General features: G+C 39.1%; 1 protein-coding gene across 5 annotated transcripts in view; it reads left to right on the top strand.

Moving 5' to 3' along the window:
* The window catches only part of DIP2C (DIP2 acetate--CoA ligase C (putative)), a 290423-nt gene that overhangs the window by 258981 nt on the left and 11116 nt on the right, over nucleotides 1-20326 (top strand). For 3 of the 5 annotated variants that reach the window (XM_085227047.1, XM_085227045.1, XM_085227044.1), the window contains 2 exons: nucleotides 2012-2041; nucleotides 3693-3754. In XM_085227047.1, coding sequence (XP_085083173.1) covers nucleotides 2012-2041; nucleotides 3693-3754 — 92 coding nt within the window. The remainder of the gene's footprint in view (nucleotides 1-2011; nucleotides 2042-3692; nucleotides 3755-20326) is intronic. The other 2 variants (XM_085227048.1, XM_085227046.1) reach the window with 1 other exon arrangement.

Here is a 20326-nt window from a genome sequence, read left to right as displayed (position 1 = left end):
GGGTGAGTTCCCTCCAATTCTGTTTTCCCACCTTTCTTATGAGTCATGCTATGATTTTCTTTTCACAGCTCCAGCTGCTGTGCTTCTCTACTTGAAATTGTTATGTATACATCAAAAAATTTATTTCTGAGCATCACTGGAGCAGGAGTAGACTCAGAAGTATAAACACTGACACCACATAAACCACAACCCTAGGTAGCAAAACAAAACAAAACAGTTATTTTTAAACTCTTGGGACTTCTGCTTGCCTGGTTGATGGTTTTTAGCTCTGGAGAGGGAAGCAGGAGAGAGCACACAGATGGGCCTTTGACTCGGTGGAAATGGGATACAGGCTGAGTGCTGGCACATGGTCATCCCTCCTGCTAACTTGTCCTGGCAGTCCTTGGTGTAGTTCCAATCTGCAGTGTTTTCCCAGAGAATAAATGCTTGGCATGCGTGCCTGACACTTGGATGGGACAGGGGTGGTTCCCTGGTGGCACACTGTGTGAGCAAGGCATTTGTTTATTCCAAAGGATGTGACTGGCGATGTAGGAGTTTTCAGACAGAAAATGGTTTCTAGGCTATTTTATTTCCCTGAACACCACCTTGCATGTCCTAAGTATCAGATAACACAGGGGTGATGTGGTTTTCCTGTTAGCAGCATGACAGATGCTCTCACTAAGTAATTGTGCACTGACAAATGGAGTCAGTCACTCATGCCTTGGATTCTGCTCCCTTAAAATGATTCTGAGACTTCAGGTTGACTGCTGTTTTTTAAGGCCTTAGTTAAAAGTCATATGAGGCTCTGACACAAAGTCCTCTCTGGACCTACAGCGTAGTCATAAGCAATGAATTATATAACTGATGAATTTCAGCAGTTCTGCTGTTTTGTTGCAGTTACATTGCAATCTTGAACCTAGATTATTAGTAATATTTCCATTTTGGGATAGCAGTGTAAAAAGCAGATCCATTCTATTTTTTAAAATGCTTCATCTTCCCCTACATTCAAAATACACCTATTTTTACATGCTGCTGTGGCAACTTTATGTAGTCTGTAACTTTGTGGGAATTAGGAAGTCTGATGAAAGGGATGTGGGATGGCAGTGCTCTGAGAGCTGTTCATTTTCTCAGGCTGTAGGGCAAGTCCCACAGCAGCCATCTGCATTTAGGTATTCCATGTCACAGGAGCAGTGTAGGAGTAGTCATCACTGTGTGTTGTGTCTTCATTGCATTATCGATTGTGGTGTGAACAGATGGGTCTCCATTGGTTTTTAATTTTACCATTTTATGTAAGTATTACACTGTGCGTAGTGGCAAATAGACTAAGAATGAAGACTTACTGAACTATGAAGGTACTCCATTCAGCTATTATCTTGGAGTAATTAGATTGTGCCAGAAGCCTTGATTTTATTTCACTCTAGGAGCAGGCTAATCTGTGTGAAACAAGGTGTAAGTATCATCCTCTTTCTTCGTTGTATACTAATTTTTTTTCCTCCCAAAGAGAGCGTTCTTGTTGTTTCCACAGGACATCGCATACAAACTTCTAGTAATGAAATGACAGACCTGGAATACCTGTCTCAATGAATGTACTTAATGATAGCAAGGCCAAAATGTTTACTGATTTCTTCACAAATAAAACAAACCAAAAAAAAAAAAAAAAGGAAAGGAAAGAAAGAATAAGAAATAAATCAGTATGCTAGACATGTTTTCCACTAACAACCTTGTCTGTAGTGTCCTAAAACCATTGAAGTCTGTTTGTCCAAGGTTAGCAGTCTACAGCTGTCTCTTCTGTTGCTCTACTAAAATGTTGACACCTCATTTTTTACTTTTTTTAACCTTTAATGGTATAATGATTAATTTGTAAGATTCCTGTATTTGACATTGTTTTTCTTTTTATTTTACTCCCTGCTTTTTGCATTCTCTTCTTTTTTTTTTTTTCTCCCACCCTTCATTCCCATGTTTTACTATTATTTTCGTCTTGTGTTACCTTCTTTCCTTCTCTCCCTCATCCCTGCTATTCCTGCTGCTATAGCCTCACAGGCTGGGGAAGCTGGCCGAGCAGGTAGGGGATTTTCATGTTCCCTCAATACCCACCTATCAGCTTCCAACAGTGGGACAGACTAGAAATTGAGTCTGGAGATTGGGGATTTTCAGATCCTTTTATGAAATTGTATGAGAGTCCATTTCAGCTTTATCTGGATGCAGGTTTCATCAAATATTAGTTTTCTGTTGTAACTATTTCATTCACACTAAAAATAACAAATACCATAGTGTCTTTGATTTTCAAACTCAACTGTTTCCATTATTTTATAAACCAATCCAGGTTTAGTTTTATTTTTTAAAGATAACCAATTTTCTTGTTTTTGTTTCTAACATTGCATCTATTTGAAATAAGCTCTCCACTCAGCACTAGTCTGTTACACTGCTGAGTTTACTAGTAGACTCAAAATTGTGTCGTTAATAGCTAGAGAGGATATTATATCTTGTATTGTGTATAACAAGCTAAAGAGGCTAACATGCATGTGCAGCTCTGTTACTCTCTTTCTCCTCTGGTGACGGGTCACTATCAGTGTTTGTACAGTAAGTATCAGTTGGCAGTGATAGCTCTTTCCCCTGTAGATACAAAATTATGTATTCATTTAATTCTGTCACAATTTCTGATGCTGAACAAATTGTGAAACTACCAGCCAGCATTGCGGAAACACAGAATTTAGTGCCAGACATTCCTTATGGGAAGAATTGTACACAACAAAATATCCCACCAGGACAGAAGTCACTGTCTGCTGTTTTAAATAACAAAGATCTAAGTAACTGATAAATGAGTTCCTGCTTTTGTAGCTCACTAGGGCTAGGTGAATTTATCTGCTGAAAAGAAGATTCCAAAGTTCCAGTGTTCCAAAATGAAGCTGTGCTTTTCTTCTAGCTTTCTACTTAGCAGTGATGTGAACTATGCAGCAGAGAAAAGAGCTCTAGATTACAGCACTGAAAATTTATGTGTTCTACATGATGGGTTTGAAGTCTTGGATAAGGGAAAATCATGGCTGGTTACAAGACTGCAGCAAAACTATGAGTGGAAAGGCCTAAAAGATTATCATCTCTGCACAAAAGAAAACTAAAATTAGTCTACTGTTATTCAAGTAACTAAATACGACATCAAACAAGAGGTTTAAATTATGCTGTGGTAGACTGAAAAGGAACAGAATAATTTCTTATAGATCTTCAGTCCACATGTGTTCATGTCATGCGTGCTACCTTTAATATCTTTAGCTTCAAATATATTCTCTGTTGCATGTATGGAAGATTCTCAGTAAATCATGCTTCACGTTCCTGATCATGTGCTTCTGCCATTTAACTGTGTCTCCTCAGCCGTTTCTGCATTCCTTTAGATGACAAAATGTGTGTAACATTTTTGTATGTATCCACGTGCTGATTTCTTGGCCTTTTGTAGCAATTTAAACCTCTGTGTACATGTGTTTGGTTAAATAGTATAGCTGCTTGATGTTTTTACCAACCACAAGGTAACAAGTACCTGACGGTAGGTATGGGTGCTCTTTCTGACTCTAAAGCTGAGCTTTGTTTGATGAACAGCTTAAATATAACTTGTCATTTGATTAGTGTAATTAGCAGTGAAATGAATGTCAGTTATTCGGGGAGTAAATCTCTTTTCTACTCCCAGCCTCCAAGTTCTGATTAGCTGATATTGTTGTTTACAGGGAACGTCTGGACCGGATCCAACCACAGTCTATGTTGATATGAGGGCACTGAGGCATGACAGGTCGGAACCACCTTTTTCTTTTTCTATAATAAATATAAAACAGATTTTCCAGCAAGAAATCTACTTCAGCACTCTGCACATTGAAAGCCTTTGTAATCCTCATGAATTGTTTGTGTTAATTCCTACCAGCAAGCTGAGATAGTTACTTTTATTAGTTGGTTAATTAATTAACATTACCATTGATAAAACTGAAGCATTTGGCATAGCTGCTGTTAACTAACAAGATTCCCAGCTTCTCAGGGTTCCCTGACACTTGTTTCAGATGGGCAATTCCTAAGAAATGGATTCCTCTTGGGCCTCTTGGCTTCAAGATGTATTTCTCCTTGGCAAGACCAGTGAGGAGATCGTGGGGGGACTTGGCTGCAATTCTTAATACTGTAAGACTATGAGGGATTATTATTATTTACTTCAGACGTTGTGAGCAGCCATATTCTGTAACACTGGATGTCTTCTGTCTTTAATGTTAGATAATCATACAGCAAATGACAGCTAAAATTTTTCATTAGTGTTACTCAGGAGATGTATGAAATCTTCTGGATGGAAAGTAGCTTGTAATTTCATGCATAATTTTAGAAAATACCTATGCATGTATGTTTCACTTTTCCAATGTCATAGTCAAAAGGCTAGCAGGTAGTCTCTACTCAACATTTTCTTTTGACAAAACAGAGCTTTCAGTTAATTCTGGAGGAAATAAAATTTAATTGATGATGTTCTCCAGTCTCGGTGCCATACAAAATCATAATCCAAATAGGGATTCTCTTTTTTTTTTGCTCTTTGTCTTTTGCCCTTCATAAAAGCTTAACAGTGAAGAATTTGTTCCTCTTAGGCAAGTATTGACTTTCATATGGATGAAGTGACTGGGTCAGCTTGCAGGATACAGAGCTCAGGGCAGTACTGGCACCTTCCCATCAGTCCCATGAGTGTCTAAGTATTTCGTAAATGCAAGTCAGCACAGAAGCTTGTAGGCTCGCATTGTAGGCAACACACAGATTCTCACTTGAACCAAGCTTTGTTCTGTTCAGCATACACAGTGCGGACATACTCACATACTCAGTTTTCTTCCATATATGTCACGGTGCCAGGCTGAAGAGGGTTGGGGATTTGTCTTGCATGTGCATAGACGTCCAGTTTGGAGCTGCCTGCTTGGAACCCCTGTAGTGAAGAGACAATGGTTGATTTTAGGGTGTGATCATCCTGTTGTCTTCTAAGTGTTCAGTTCAAGAAGAGATTAATTGGACTCACAAGTGTGTGTTTTCTTCCATTAGCTATAAAAGAAGCATAGAATAGTTAAGTGAAATATAAATATAGGTATTTTCCTATAGCACATAGAACTTGGCAGGTGAAAGAAAGGAACTGTGAGATACGTGACACTCCCACCATTTTTTTCTTCCTTTTGCACACACTGTTACCAAAGTAATACTCATGTTTGATCTGTTCTTTGTAATGCTGCTGCCTACGTAACCCAGCAAACGTGGGCTACCTGACTCTGCAACTGCAGTGCTGTGTAGGCCTGCTTATACTCAGCATAAGGAAAAGAACGATTCTGGCATTATTGTACCATGAGTTTGTCATCTCTGCAGTGTACTGCAGAAAGTGGGTTTACATGAGAAGTTGAATGATTTACATTTTAAAAAAGATGTGAGAAGTGTAGCATTTCTTTCTCTCAGAGCAAAACTAATGTTATGACTGGGATAAAACACATCAGGTCTAAAGTGGTCCCCTGGACTCCTTTTGTGGTTTATGAAAAGGGACACACACCACTGGTGTAGTGCAGCTGTTTCGGATGTACATTAGCATGGGATGCATTGTCCTTTGACATACCTTTCTTTCTATATTGATGAGGAAGGAAGTTTACACAGCTAACTTAAACCTAACATTTGTTTTTCAATAGAGACTTTAAGGTGAGACTTCTGTTTCCCCATAGTGTTTGTGTTGATCTCAGAGCTCTTAAATGGTTGAAGCTAAGTTGAACACGAGGTAGGTGTATATCCATTAGTGCCATTCGAGTGCAGGAGAAAGAGCTATTGACTCATTAAAATAAAGTTGTAGTTATAGAGGGGAAAGGATAAAGCTGAAGGATAAATCTCATTCTCTGGAGATATTCGAGATCCATCTGGATGCTTTTCTGTGCAACCTGCTCTAGGGAACTGCTTTAGCAGGGGGTTGGACTCGATGATCTCCAAAGGTCTCTCTTAGTCCTCTTGATTCTGTGATATACAGTTTTATAACAATAATTTTAATCAATAAAAATAAAGTTGTATCTCTTTATATAGAGAAAATAAGATTTATTCTTCATAAAAGCTGCATATAGGATGGGTTCCGTTTCCTTGCCTTACTGTGTCATTGATTGAGAAGTAGGTATCATTATCAAGATCAGACTTTGCCAGTGTATTAATTTATATTTAGTGACTAGTTCTGCAGAACATGAAAGATAATTGTTGGAGTTGCCTTCTCACATTGTGGTAATGTAGATTTTAATTTGATGGATTAAAGCTGTGCCTCATTTACTCAATCTGTTGAAATTTAGATTTAGCTTCATGAGACATAAATTAGGGGACAAAACAACTCAATGCCACTATCACTTAGTAGCAACTGAGATTGGTTTACATAGCTGTGAGAGTGTACAACATGATGAGTCTTCGCTGGTCAGCCCCTCCCAGCAGTACGGAAAAAATGCACAAATTGCACTGTGCACATAATGCTTTTTTTTTTTTTTTTTTTAATATATTTCTTAAGATGGACACACTTGGAGTTTCAGGAAACTCCTGCCTAAGGGTGCAACCATCCAGGCATTGACAGGCATCAGTTCTGATACTAGAAGAAGAACTGAATTGCCTAACCATGAGCATCTGGTGCAATTTTAGTGCTACAGTTACTCCATCAGGGCTTGCCTGGTGAATTTGCTAGCACTAATCAGATGTCCCATCACCCTGTGCTTTCTCAGTTGGCATTAGATAGCTCTGTTTGGGAAACTGAATAACATCTTAACAGCAAGAGTATGGAGCCCTTGTTTGTTCTTAGTCGTCAAGATTGTTCTACTCATCATCTCACTGAGTTTCTAAAAATCATTGTCCCCAGGGCAGGCAAGAAAGATAACATCAGGAAGAACGAGCAGCAAAGACAGGCAAGTCCCACCTGTGCTGCTTATTAAAGAAAAAGGCAAGGAAGGATCCCTGAGTTAGCAACAGGTGACTGATAAGTACTTGCACTCACATCCAGAAGGCAGAATAGGTGCATTAATGCTTCACCACACATATGCTGGCCTCTCAGCCAGCTGTGCTGGCCCAATTGCTAGCTCACTCTGCAACCCAGGTCACATAAACATGCCCATGTGCATGCAACAGAACTCCCGGCACGAGTACCCTGCCCTGTCACTGACTGCAATTCTCTACCAATGCTTCTAGGAAAAAAACTTTATCAAAAAAGAAATAACAATAAATAAATAAATAAATAAATTCATATTTTTTCTGCATTGTCTGTACCCCTTGCTTTTCAGGTTCTTCTATCATCATTTTGGAGTAGTCATGTTCTCCTCCTCTCCTCCGCAGACAGCTTTTCAGGTCATTTAGCACTAGATACCTAACTGAATATTCTAAAAGCTTAGAAGTGCTTGGAAGAAAAGGACAAAGGTCCTTTTTCCGTTGTACCAAATTATCACATACTTGAAAGATGTAAGTTTTTGTAACATTTCCATACTTTTCTGGCTGTAAAAATGCACATTTCAATCCCAACTATCCCTTTTATCCAGGATGCTGTTAAACAGTATCTACATATGATTGTAAGATTAAAAATGTACAGAATTAATACTTTAACAGCAGTTTAAATCTTAGTAGAAAAATAAGGTAGTTGACAAAACTAGCCACTTCATCAAACTGAGACTAGGCTTACTGTACTGTCAACAGTTAAACTCCCAGTGCACTACATGATGTTATGATATGGAATACTGATAACCAAAAGTCATAAAATCATGACTTGTACGCTCCAAAATAAATCTTCCTTTCACATAGGCAGGGGAAAAGTGTCTTTTAAAACGTTCTTCAGCAGATCAAGCTGGATTTTTAAGTGTTATTTTGGCTGCAAGTTGTATTTAGGTTGTTTCTGAATGGGCAAGAATGAAGACTTCCAACCAGTATTAATTAAAACTGTTCTCAGTTTTATTTGGTAGAATCATAGAATCAACCTTAATTATCAACCTTTCCAACCTTATTTTGGAGAAGACCTATAAGATCATGTAGTCAACTGTCCACCCACCACCAGTGTTGCTGGACCAAGCACTTAGTCTTCATCCCATTGGCCTCAGCCCAGTGATGCAACCTGTCCAGATTGTTCTGTAGGGCTTCGTGACCGGTCACCAGCTGGATGTGACTCCATCACCACCCTTCTCTGGGCCTGGCTCCCCAGCCTGTTCCTTACCCAGCAAAGAGTGTACTTGTCTAAGCCACGGGCTGCCAGCTTTCAGGAATGCTGTGGGAAAAAGTGTCAAAGGCTTTGCTGAAGTCTAGGTAGACTATGTAAACAGCCTTTCCCTCATCCACTGAGTGAGTCACTAAATCATAGGAGGAGATCAGGTTGGTCAAGCAGTACCTGCCTTCTGTGAACCCATGCTGGCTAGGCCTGATTCCTCACTTGTCCTTCACATGCCATGTGATCATTCTCAAGATGATCTGTTCCATAAACATCCCTGAGATATTATCTCTGTTTTTTTAAACCCAGATATCCTTACCTTTTGATCTTGTCTCTAATTACAGTATTCTCTTTAGCTAAATAATAATTGCATTTGATTATCATTATAGAATCACAGAATGGCTTGAGTTGGAAGGGACCTTAAAGATCATTGAGCTCCAACACCTCTGCTGTGGCAGGTTTACCAACTGTGAGATCAGGCTGCCCAGGCCCCATCCAACCTGCCTTGAACACCCCCATGAATGTGGCATCCACAGCTTCCCTTGGGCCACCTGTACCAATTACCAATGCCTTACCTAAATATTCCTTCTTTTAGTTCCCCTTTATCCTATCACTATCAGGCCATCAGTCTCCCAAATTCAAATGATTTTGATTTCATCAAGTTAAGACTGTTGGGTTGTTTTGTTTAGGTTTGGTTTGTTTTTTTTTTGTTTTTTTTTTTTTTCCAGTACAGTCAAATGAAATCAGAATTCAATCTATTAAACCCTTTTCTGGCTTGCTACATTTTCCTTTGAGCTGCATATAATAATGAGATGCTTGGATATTTTGCCACAGGCTCAGTAGCAAAGACAGCTGGCACCAAGCAGGGAGCCAAACCCAGATGTAGGATATCACCAGGTAGAGGCAGTGGGATGTATTTTGGTTCGTTTTTTATTCTGGCAGTTACTGATGATGCAGCATCCAAGATCTTTCATTGAAATATCCTCATTCCATCATTAGAATTAATTATTTTATTTGTATTTCCTACTGTACTCATTAAACAAGCAGTTAGTGGATCTGTAAAAATATCTTGTCTTTTTATGTGGTCTCTGAGATCTTTGTGCCATGATGTAAATCACTGAATCTCTTCAAAACTAAAAATAACTGGTCTTTGTGTATGCTTACATCCATTAGCAGACTTGATTCTGTAGGAAGCTATTTGTATGTTGTGCTAAATTGATTTTTTCATATTTCTGGGGTATTCAGAGAGCTCTGAACTTTATTAGCCACACTGGGAAATATTGTTCCCTTGACAGTGGTAAAAGGAATGAGAATGAGAATGGAAGATTGGAGTTCCATTTGCCAAGAAGAGAAGAGAACAGTGATAGAGTTTCAGAGAGATGTGAAAAGTTACTTAGGTTTTATTATTATAGATTGTTTATATACTGAGCCCAATCTTAAGTGCAGACTCTGTCAAAAAGAATCAGCGAAGGCTTTACCTTCATTTTAATATATTCCAGGAGTTCAGACTTCATGCAGGAAAAGAAAAATAGCCTTTTATCCTAGCTGTCAATAGTTTATCATTCTGCGCTGTATTTTATTGAAACTTTCATGTTGTGTGTACATTTTTTTTTAGTAATACCAAGCAACAAAACCATAGGAGTTTTTTCTGGTTTTTGAACACTTCTTTTCCATCTCCCTTGAAAAATACTCTTATTGCAAGGTTACCAGACAAAAGAACTACTTAGCTAAATTATTATCTAAACTACAGTCACAGCAGTGTGCTGCAGCACAGTCACAGCATGAAGGATAACATTTTATGGACACGTAGTGGAGAAAATAAACTGGGGGGATACTTGTCAGAGTCATGCTAATGACAAGTGACAATAAAATAGTTACCTTTTGTGAAGCATTAATTGATTAACCATACTTGAAAGCAATTTAACAGTGGTTTCTAAAAAGAAACTTTGATAACTGCTCCCTTGTGCTCTGGGGAGTATTGCTTTTCCCCCCCTTGTAGTAGGTTACAGTGCACAGAATCCATTTGTAGGCTACAGAAAATGCCATTTTTCAATAATTCACTCTGTGTGGGATTCTGAAGGGGTAATATGTATATATTATTGTCCCCTTGGACACATGGTCACTTTTTGCTTTACAGTGAGATTTAGTAGGTGCAGTGTGTGGAGTTTGTTGAGTTTGGAAGTGCTGGGTACCTACCTGGGGAGCTGTTTCCAAACACTGACCTGAAACAAATCACCAGCCTCAAAATAGCAGCAGTGCGTTTAAGCAGCAAGCTCTCCTACAAATTGCACTGTGTCAGGTGCCACCTCCAGCAGTGCTGCTGTAGTCATCCTGAGCTCTGAGGATCATCTGGTACAGGTCACTTTACTTCAAGTTTCACACATTATTTATGCTTATTTTTTTAGATTGTCCATTGCTGTTTGGTTGTTTTTCTGTTAGGGACAGGTTTTCTTGGAAGAATGAAAAGCTTTTCACCCCTATAAAGTCAACAGAGAAGTTAACTCTGCTCTAAGAGGAGAAAGGGTTGAGGTCCTTAAAATCAAGACTGACACCCTCTAGGTTTTAATTAGGCCAAGTTTTAATTAGGCTAAGTTGTGATGCAGTTTGGTTTTGAGGATTCTTTGTAGAAATGTATGGACTTAGGAGTGTTTTGCACACTGTCATCTTGTAGAATCTCGTCAATGAGTTTAAGCTGTTACATTACTGGTAAAACCTTCCTTGTTCTTCATGTTCCCTTAGGCAAAAATCCAGCATTAGCCTTTTAGTGACATTATATTTTCTTTCTGTCCCCCACATCCCATTGGCAGTATTTCTGACCTATGACAAACAAATCTTGCAAAAAGAAAAGTTTGTCCTGGATGATGAGTTTAATATCAAAACTTCCTACTTCTGACTTGGAGGTGAAGTCCTGATGTGCCTGTCCTGGGGGAACAATTGCTGCCTGCAGAGGGGATGAGCCAAGAGCCATGGTCAGCATCTGCTGTGATTTGGAAAACAGCTGATGACCTGAACTGCTGAAGGGGAGCAAACTGTTTAGGCATCATCTAAAGGGTTGCACTGTTTATACAAGAAGATCCACGGTTGTAACAAAAATTGTAAATATACCAATTTTAAGGGCTTTTAAAGATGTCGTATGTTTCCAGGCATAAACCAAATTTTGATGTAGGGCAGGAGAAAGGGACAAACATCCCATAACTTTCAGATGGAAACTCACCCCCTCTTGTCCTAATCAGATGGACTTGCTGAGTTATGAGGGGAATGGGACTCTTACAAAGCAATTTCTTTTCTCTGTAAGGATGGATTACTAGTCCTGGAGGTATTTCCTCCCTTGAAACAAGTCTGTTTTTCTTTGAGAAAGGCTTCATCAAGGGAACATAATGTTGATTTTAGTGGAATAGGACAATAAGAGCTGGATCAAATGGTGGCTTTTGAAAGAGGATGTGGTTTATACCTTAACTATAAATTGAGAAATTCCAGTTATACTTCCCTGGAAGAGTAAAGAAATACTATCACCTGTACCAAGACAAAGGGAAGACAGAAGCCTTAACTTTCCAGGATTGTTGTAATGCAGTTGTACATTTACTTAATTGTTTGCAAGTGCCATTTGCATGTCATTCTCCAACATTAATAATAGAACTAGATGGAAAATGGTTCAAATTTTGTTTTTGCAAACCATTTGTTAGTTTCCAAATAACATTCCAGCTTATTAAAACACACCAACATTTTTATTCCTGAAGAAATCTGATGTTGATTAAAGAAAAAAAAGGGAATTCCCAATTTCAGCATACTGAGCTTCTGTTGGTATCCTTGTTCCTTACAGAGCTGGGAATTGGTACAGCAAGGTGGCAGGTCACCATTCTGTGGAAGATTTTTTTAAAATTCTTCTATTTTCATTTTGTCTTTCTCTCTGCCACCAGTCTGACCATACAATTGCCATGAATCTAACCATACAGTTACAGGAATGTCTGCATAATGAAGAGAAAAAGGAATTTTCATTCTTCCATTTCCTTTAAAGATAACATGTTACGTGTTTGATTTTTAAAGACAGTATATTCAGGAGTATATTTTGCTTTGTTTTCCTCATTTTTTATGAATACTAATGGAGCACTAACCAAGGAGTAGAGACTCCTTCAGTAGTTGAGGAAAGATGTGTGAAAAATATGTAATGAACACTTATGAAATTTGGAGCAAGCCATTGTAACTTCTGCAGACCTCACTGCCATGTGCCCTAAGAGATGTATATAAGAGATATATCTCCTTAAGTGCTTTCCATCTGTGTTTTCTTTGTCCTCTTTCCTTGCCATCCTTCACAGGAGGATGGAGCCTTTGCTCTCCCACTTACTGACAGTTACTTGCCATTAATAATTCAGCAGTGGGTGATGTGCTGGGGGCTACCCGTGGGAAATGGGCTCCCACCTCTGTGACCCACTGCAGTCTGCCAGCTACAGGCCCTCACTGGGCTCAGGTTGTCAGCAGTCTGTAGCTGTGTGAATTCTGAGTAATTTGAGTGTGGGAAGAAGAGCTCAGAAAAACTGTAAAAACATCCTATATTTATATAAGGATCCCTCCCTAACTTTGTTAGAGGTGCAGTATTCTTTCAAGAAGTTGTATTCAATGGTTCTTAATATACTATTTCAAGCCTTGCATATTATCATGGAGTTTCTATATACTATATGCATCTGTTTGAAGATGAGCTTATTTACATGAAGAGCTGTTTGAAGCTCAGCCATGGTTCCCCATAAGTCTCCAGTGACAAGGTTGGTCCCTTAACGATGACTTGAAGCATCTAGGACTCTGCAGCACTACTGAGCTTTCAGCAAAGCCTTTATCCTTTCAGTCTGTCTGTAGCTTTAATTCCACTGAATCAATGTTTGTATGTTGAACTTCTCTGTGCATGGGAAATGGCTCTGGTGGTTGGTAAGGAGAGGGAACTCCTCCAATAAGTTCCTCTCCAGTAATGCAGGGTACCTGCTCCATGCATCAGCTGGTGATGTGGATTTGGAAGCTTGTAGCACTATAAGGAGGCTTACAAAGGAGGACTTGATTTCAGAACTTCCACTTTTCAAAACACTTTGTGAATGTAGAACATGAATATTGCATCCGAGAAGCTAAAATTCCATCATTTGTTAATAACAAATTGGGTAATTCTGTTCCTGAAATATTATTTCAGGGTTTTAAATTCATTATAATGAAAGTTTTCCCTAGATGTGGAGTCTCTTTTTTTCAATTAGAACACGGAAGATAAGGGATCATGAAATAGAAAAAGCCTGTTATATTAAACAGAGTCATCAGCTCAGAACAGTGGTTATGAAAAGTGCTGTAAAAACAATTAGCAATAAACAGTGTGTCCTGGGAGGTTTGTAATCTAAATAGAAAGCTGAAGGCTGAAAGCAACACTACGCCTGTTTTTGCAGATATGAACCTGAAGCTCAGAGAAATGAGATGCTGTTTCTGATGGGACATGGCAGGTGTAAGATAGGGCCAGGGGGCAGACTGAGTTCTCTGGAGTCCCAGGCCACTTGAAGTAGTCATGTATTAGACTTTACACAGTTGAACAAATTGAGTGTGGTGAATGTTGATGCACATATAATGAAAGCTGAACATTGTGCAGTATTTTAAAGAGGAAAACAGAAATAAAAATGGGATTTATTTTTACATTTGCCCATAGCTATTTATGATAAAATTACTTTTTTAATTCTCTGAAACTTTGAATATCCATTTCCTGAACCTGAATTCCTGCTTTATTTTCATTCCTTTGCAACTTTCTGCATTGTCTTAAACCATGTGTAACTTCTTCTGCTCCTTTATCCAGCCATCTGCAGGATAGGAAGCTGTTTGCCTTTGACCTCAGGAAATTTGGGACATGAAATATAACTTAGATTTATAGTGAAGCAAGTCTTTGCAGTAAAGGAAGTGATTTAGTGCTAATTCTTCAACTGAACTTATTGGTAATGGAATTAGCAGGATTAAAATGTGTCTTAGACATACAGTAGATGTCATGGTTGTTCATTTTGTTGGCTAAAGTTTGTTTCAATCCAAAAATTCCCTTTTTCAGTCTCAGTTGTCTTTATCCGTTATCTAAATTTGTCATACGATGAGAAGAAAACTGTTTTGGAGAAACCAGGATGGTGTACAGAAAGTCTTCTTCATGATCTAGATTTTCCCTTCAGCTGAAGTGCTCAGCTATGCCATTTTCTGGCAGTTTCAACTGGAAACTTCATCTTGAAGCTTATCATAGAATCATAGAATCGTAGGGGCTGGAAGGAACCTCTGGGGATCATCAACTTCAGCTCCCCCACTAAAAACAGATTCCCTACAGTAGCTTGAGCAGGAAAGCATCAAATGATCTTGTTGATCCTATTTCCATTTTAGAGTACAATGAGTTCATTGGCTTGTAAGTTCCAGAGTAGTTTGTGTGCAGCCATTTTATTGTTTGAGTAAAGAGAATCTTGAAAGTTTTGAGCTTCAAAGGGTTTTTTTAGTAGTGGTATATGTCTGAGAAATGTTGCTGATGGCAGTGACTGATGGCATTAGAGAGTTCCTGGCTGTTTCAGTCATAACTGCGAAGTCACAGAATATAGCTACACAGAGTTACGTGCTTCAGACATTAAATGCCTTTAAATTAGATTTTGGTTAACATTTCCAGTGAAATAAATATGGGTTTTTTTCCACCAGAAAAGATGATTTTGTTGAAGTTGAAAGAATCGATTTTGACAGATCTTTACAGCTTAAGAAACAAGATTAAATGGTCAAAATGCCCTCATTTAACTTTTGAATTTTTGCTCTTGGTGGTGTTTAAAACATTTTTAGTTTGGAGAGTTAATGAAGTTACAGTTAAAAAAAAAAGAATTAGATAGAATCTCTTTGACCTGCAGCGTTTTTTTTCTGTCTACATGTTCATTTTTCACCTCTTTGTTCCAGCTTAATACACAACAATTTTCAAAACATGTTTCTTACATGATAAGAAAATATCCACTTTTTCCCCACAAGCTCAACTTGTAATGTAAGATGATGATCAGCAAGAAATTATAAGTCTGAAATGAAACCAAGGTTTCCCATCATCTTGCCACAGAAAGGTTTTGGCTAAGGGGAGGACTTAGGGGATATATACTGATGTTTTTGTATTTTCAGTGTATTTTCAGTATGTGGTAGGCTGTACTTAAATCATACTGTATCTTATTTCCTTTAGCTTTTGTTGCTGAAGTTTTTCAAATGATAAAAATCAGCTGCTGAAAAACGTACCATCCTAACAGAATAAGTAATTAAGAAATGAGAAAGGTGGACTTCCATGCTGGTGTGACTGCAAAGTTCCAAATAGGAGGAAGAATGATAAGAAAGGGTTGGTAGGGCAGACAGGGAATGAGAGCTCGATGTTGGAAGATGCTTTGGTGCACAACCTGGCTGACAGCAGAGGATGCTTGGCGCACTGGCACAGGGGTGGGGGAAAGGTATGAGGCTCAGCTTGTGGGAATAGCTGTAAAGGAAAGATAAAAGTTCAAGGTGTGGGATTTTGCCATGTGTTAGGGTAGAGCCAAAGTCTTTACCTGAAATATGTTTAGCAAGGAAAGAGAAAACATTTTTTTTAGTTTTACGCGGGGAGCTACTTAGAAATAATAAGAGGAAGCTAAGAAAAATTCCTGCCAAACAGGACAGTAGAAAGACCATAAAATACATTCCGTTGAGAAATTAGTTCTAAAGGGAAGTAGAAGAAGCCCCATCATTTGAAATGCTGTAACAGGAGTAGACGAAGCACTCAAAGTGCACTGTGGGGAGTAGCCTTTTTTGGCAAGGAGCGGGACTGGAATGACCTAATAGCTTCTTTCCATCTCTATTAGAATCACAGAGCCTGAAGTCTTTCCCAGTGCAACAACACAGCTGTGTTTAAAGGTTTTCCCAATTTTGGCATGATAACAGTGGTTACTACCAACTTGCACATTCCAAGCCCTTCAAATTCCCCAAACCATACTTAATTGCTCTGCTGACAAACTCCTTGATTTGTGATTTGTGAGAATACCAGCTAACTGTGGAATATATTTGGAGTTTTTGTCACCAGACAGAAGAAGGAACGTCAACATAATCTGCAACTTCATGTGAACAGTTGGGCAGAAAGGCATTGTTCCTGTATTTCACTATCCCCTTCACTACTCAGTACAATGCCAGTTGGCTGTAGATTGCCAGCTTTCATTCTGAAATCAAACTTCAGTCCTGCTTTTCTGTCATAACAGTTTGATTTGAAGGAGATAAAATTCATCCATCCAATGTATTAAATAGTAATGAGAAAAATAACTTAAGCCCTTACTGTTGTTTTGACTACATTTTCAATTAAATCCCATTAGGCAGGCTTTGAAATGTAAGCAGCTTTCTCAACTGCAGAGCACCAGTTCAAAATCTTTTCTTAAGAAAAAAAGACTGATTCTTTGGAGCCAAAGAAGAAAATGTTAAGAATCATATTCTCCCATGCCCTGCTGTATAAATACTGCAGGTTCCTTGCACATTATCATTGCTAATAGCTTTGTAACAGTACAGAGATTCTTAAGCATCTTCTGCTTCTCCTCCCCAGTGAGATGTTTTGGAGGGAGAGAAGCTCCATGTTTTCCTGCATTTGGTCACTCATTTCTGTTTTCCCTCTCAGTTTGGCTGCAAACCACCAGAAGGTGCAAATATAGCTTTCACACCCAAGGGCAACACTTTGATCCCACCCACTTGATTTCCAGGCTCTTTGCCCAGCCTGGCACTGCTGCCATACTCTCCTCTGCCCTTCCCAGCATGACTTGAAGGCAACAGAAGGCAGCAGGAGGGCTCTATGCTCACTCTGTAGGAGACCTTTTTTGCCCCCCAACGAAGGAATAGTGGAGTGCTGCATAGAAACGTGACTTGCCCTTCCTGCAGCTCTGATGCCTGGCAGCACGTTGTGATTATTTGTGAAATTCCTACTTAGAGAAACACAGTCAGAAGGAGCTATGAGTCCCCTGGCCAGCATCAGCAGTGTGACTCAGGGGTGGAATTTCTCAGCATTTATCACAGGTGTGATGCTCCCTGGGCTCTGCCCGCTGTTGCCAGCCCACACCTGGGGCTGTAAGGAATGGAAGGTGCACGAGGTCTCAGCCATGTCTGCTGCCTGTCAGCGAAAAAATGGAAATCTCTTGGGGGAGCAGTGGGAACAATTGAATTATTTTATGATGAGACAGAGTAAAACTCATTTAAAAGTTATTGCATAATGTCCATAATTTATTCGCAGTACTAGTCCCTGTAGAGTTAGTAAGACTATTATGCACTTAAAATTAAGTATGCACATAGGAGATGGTAACATCAGAATCTAATGTTGCACTTCTATTTTTTTTTTTTAATCTCTCTGTGGCAAAATATCTTATTATTTCAGAGATGTTAGAGGTTTAATGGCATGCTCTCACATGTGTTGTGAGCTTAGCCAAAAGGTTTTAACAAGGAATCTTAGTTTCTGAGCGCTAACAGGGTCTGAGCAGAAAGCCTCCCCTAAATGTAGAGTTGCTATGTTTAGTGCATTGCTGTGATATTTCTGTAGGGATGTGAGGAGGAAAGCACGTTGTGGGGGAGTTTTAACAGAATGGGAAACTGAGAAATTGCGCCTTCTGGATCTTCATGTGCTAAAATTCAGAGGAGATTAAAGGAAATAAACGGAGAAGGGAGCTAGAAGAATGTGCTAGTACTAACAGCAGGGCGGGAGGCACAGCTGCTGAAAGGACGGGAGAAGGAGCTGGTCAGAATTATGGATGTTAATTCATTTCTAGTAGTCACTTCAGTGACTATTTAATATATAGCTTTATTTTATATGATTTCTGAGCTTTACTATGTGCAGTTCCCACTAGGCATTCAGCAGCATTGCTGAGGCATGTTTTAAAGCAGAAAGGGAGCGAAGAGCAGTGGAATCTTCACAGAAATGAGCAGTTCTGGCATATACTTTTCCTGCCCCAGAGTGATTTTGTATTAAAATTGAATTGTTTTTATACCAATCTCAAACTCAAATAAGGTATTTGCTGCCTTTTGTCACACCATCTTTCTCACCTCTATACATGGCTGGAGTTTTTTTTAAATAGTCTATTTTTAAAAATCAAACCTACTTGACAAATGTAAATAATTGAACAAGTCACTGCTAGAGGAGATCCCATGGGTGTGAGATGATGACCAGTTCTCCTGAGAGCAGCTACCTGTCTGCAAGCGTGCATCGAAAATCAGAGATGTCAGCTAAGAGCTCACTTAAAGGCATTTTCTATTTCTAAACTTATACAGATTTTACAGAACAGAGTTATATATAAGAAGGCAGAGATAGAGGCATTAATTAACAACTGCTTCTTGCAACATTTGTTTTTTTTTTTCTCGATGTGCACAGAGTTATTTTTAAACCATTTGCTGCATACTCCTAAATACGTCTGTTTTGACTTGTTGGAGCAGTTCAGGAGGGGCATATGGAGACATGACTGTTATGGGGCAGCATGACTTTAGTCATACATGTACACCTTACAGTGAAGCTCCTGAGGTTCTGCTGCCCCACATCTATATCTCTGGTGGGACAGCTGGATACTGCAGCTTCCGTGCTTTTGTTGTGGTGCTGGTGGGGGCCCTGCTGCTTTTCAGGTGTCACAGGCAACATGAGTACATATGCACGAGCATGCCTGTAACACTCCATAGGTGTAAGAGGGCAATAAAGTAAAATTGGAAAAGAGCTCTGAAATTGCTGGGAACTTGGGATGTATTTCTTGCTGTTAGTGTGAGAAGCTGTTCACACTGCTGTGCTGTGCCTCAGGGCTCAGTCCTGCCCCATCCATCAAGGCTGAGAGACTCCCCAGCACTGCAGATGAATCTCTATTCACTGTTTCTGCCTTGACCTTGACAGTCCCAGCTTTTATGGATAACTTCTAGAGCAAAGAAATAGTAGAAAAAGAAGGGAAAATCTTTTTCCATCTTCTTTCATGTATAGGGTCTTGAAATTGCCAAAGCTTTGTTCTTCCCCAAGGGACCTTTCTCTCTGTGTCTCATCCCTCCCTCCCCAGACTGAGCTCTGCGGTGCTTCACATATGAAAAGGTGTCAGAACAGCCCAGAAAAGATCTCTCACGACAGCTCTTAACTGACAGCAGTTTTGTGATCAATTTAACTGGATCCAGTTCTCCACACACCTCGTTATGCCTTTCAGTGCCTTCTCTTGTATCAACATTTCTTTTATGAGATTATTTTTTTATATATCTCAGGGATTTTTTCTTTATAATGGGGCATTTATTGGAAGGAGAAGGGTAAGAACTGCTTGCTTGGTGGAAGAACAGATTTAGATCAGCTTTGTGGGTTATGAAAATTTGGAAGAGTGGGAAGTTTTTCGTGGTTCTGCTATGACTTTTAAGGTATCTCACTTGGGATACAGAAATGCCCATTTGTTACCAGAAATCTCTTCCCCGTCTCCTGGCTAAGCTGATCAACCATTTTAGGACTTCACAGTCTCTTTCTAATGTTAGATGAGCAATCTTCTTCCAGACCATCATGCTTCTCCAGGAGAGCTGCCATAGCTGTTCCTTCAGTGGGAAAATAAGTTATCTAAGAAAGGAAGAGAGCAGACCGGAGTGTCACAGTCAGTAAGGGTCTGACCTCAACAGTAATAGCATTTTTCATTTAATGTTTTTTTGTTGTTGTTGTTACTAAAATGTTTATCAAACATTGTCCATCGAAAATAATCAAAAGATTACTAAGGCAGATTTCAGTCCGAGCTGTGGTTATGGGCTCTTGAGGGATGATTTTGATTTCAACCATAACCCACTCATGGAATGTGGTTGCTCACTCAGCTCACATGCTTTTGTTTCTGTGCCCTGACATTTATGATGTTCTTGTGGAAAATCAATGCTTTAGATCCCTTTTGTTGGAAATAATTTTGTGCTTGGAATTCCATTTACAAAAGTCTATCAAAATAAATAAAAGGCACCAATTACATTTGAAGAATGTAGTGTTTAAGAAAATGTTTGTAGCCATCTTTTTTTCATTACTTTCCAAGCTGTAAGTTTTGCCAAAAATTAAATGTTGGGCCTCAGGATGTTTTAGAGGATATAAGCTTCATCTGTTCCAGAAATAGCATTAATCTCTGTGACCATCAGCCATTCCCTTTAGAAATAAATGTCAATGGAAAGCAAATAAACGCAACCATCTACTAT

Source organism: Meleagris gallopavo, chromosome 6, assembly GCF_905368555.1.
Source record: "Meleagris gallopavo chromosome 6, MGAL_WU_HG_1.1, whole genome shotgun sequence".
In the NCBI taxonomy this organism is placed as follows: domain Eukaryota; kingdom Metazoa; phylum Chordata; class Aves; order Galliformes; family Phasianidae; genus Meleagris; species Meleagris gallopavo.
The sequence above is the reverse complement of the archived record's forward strand: the minus strand, read 5'-3'. Positions and strand labels throughout refer to the sequence as shown.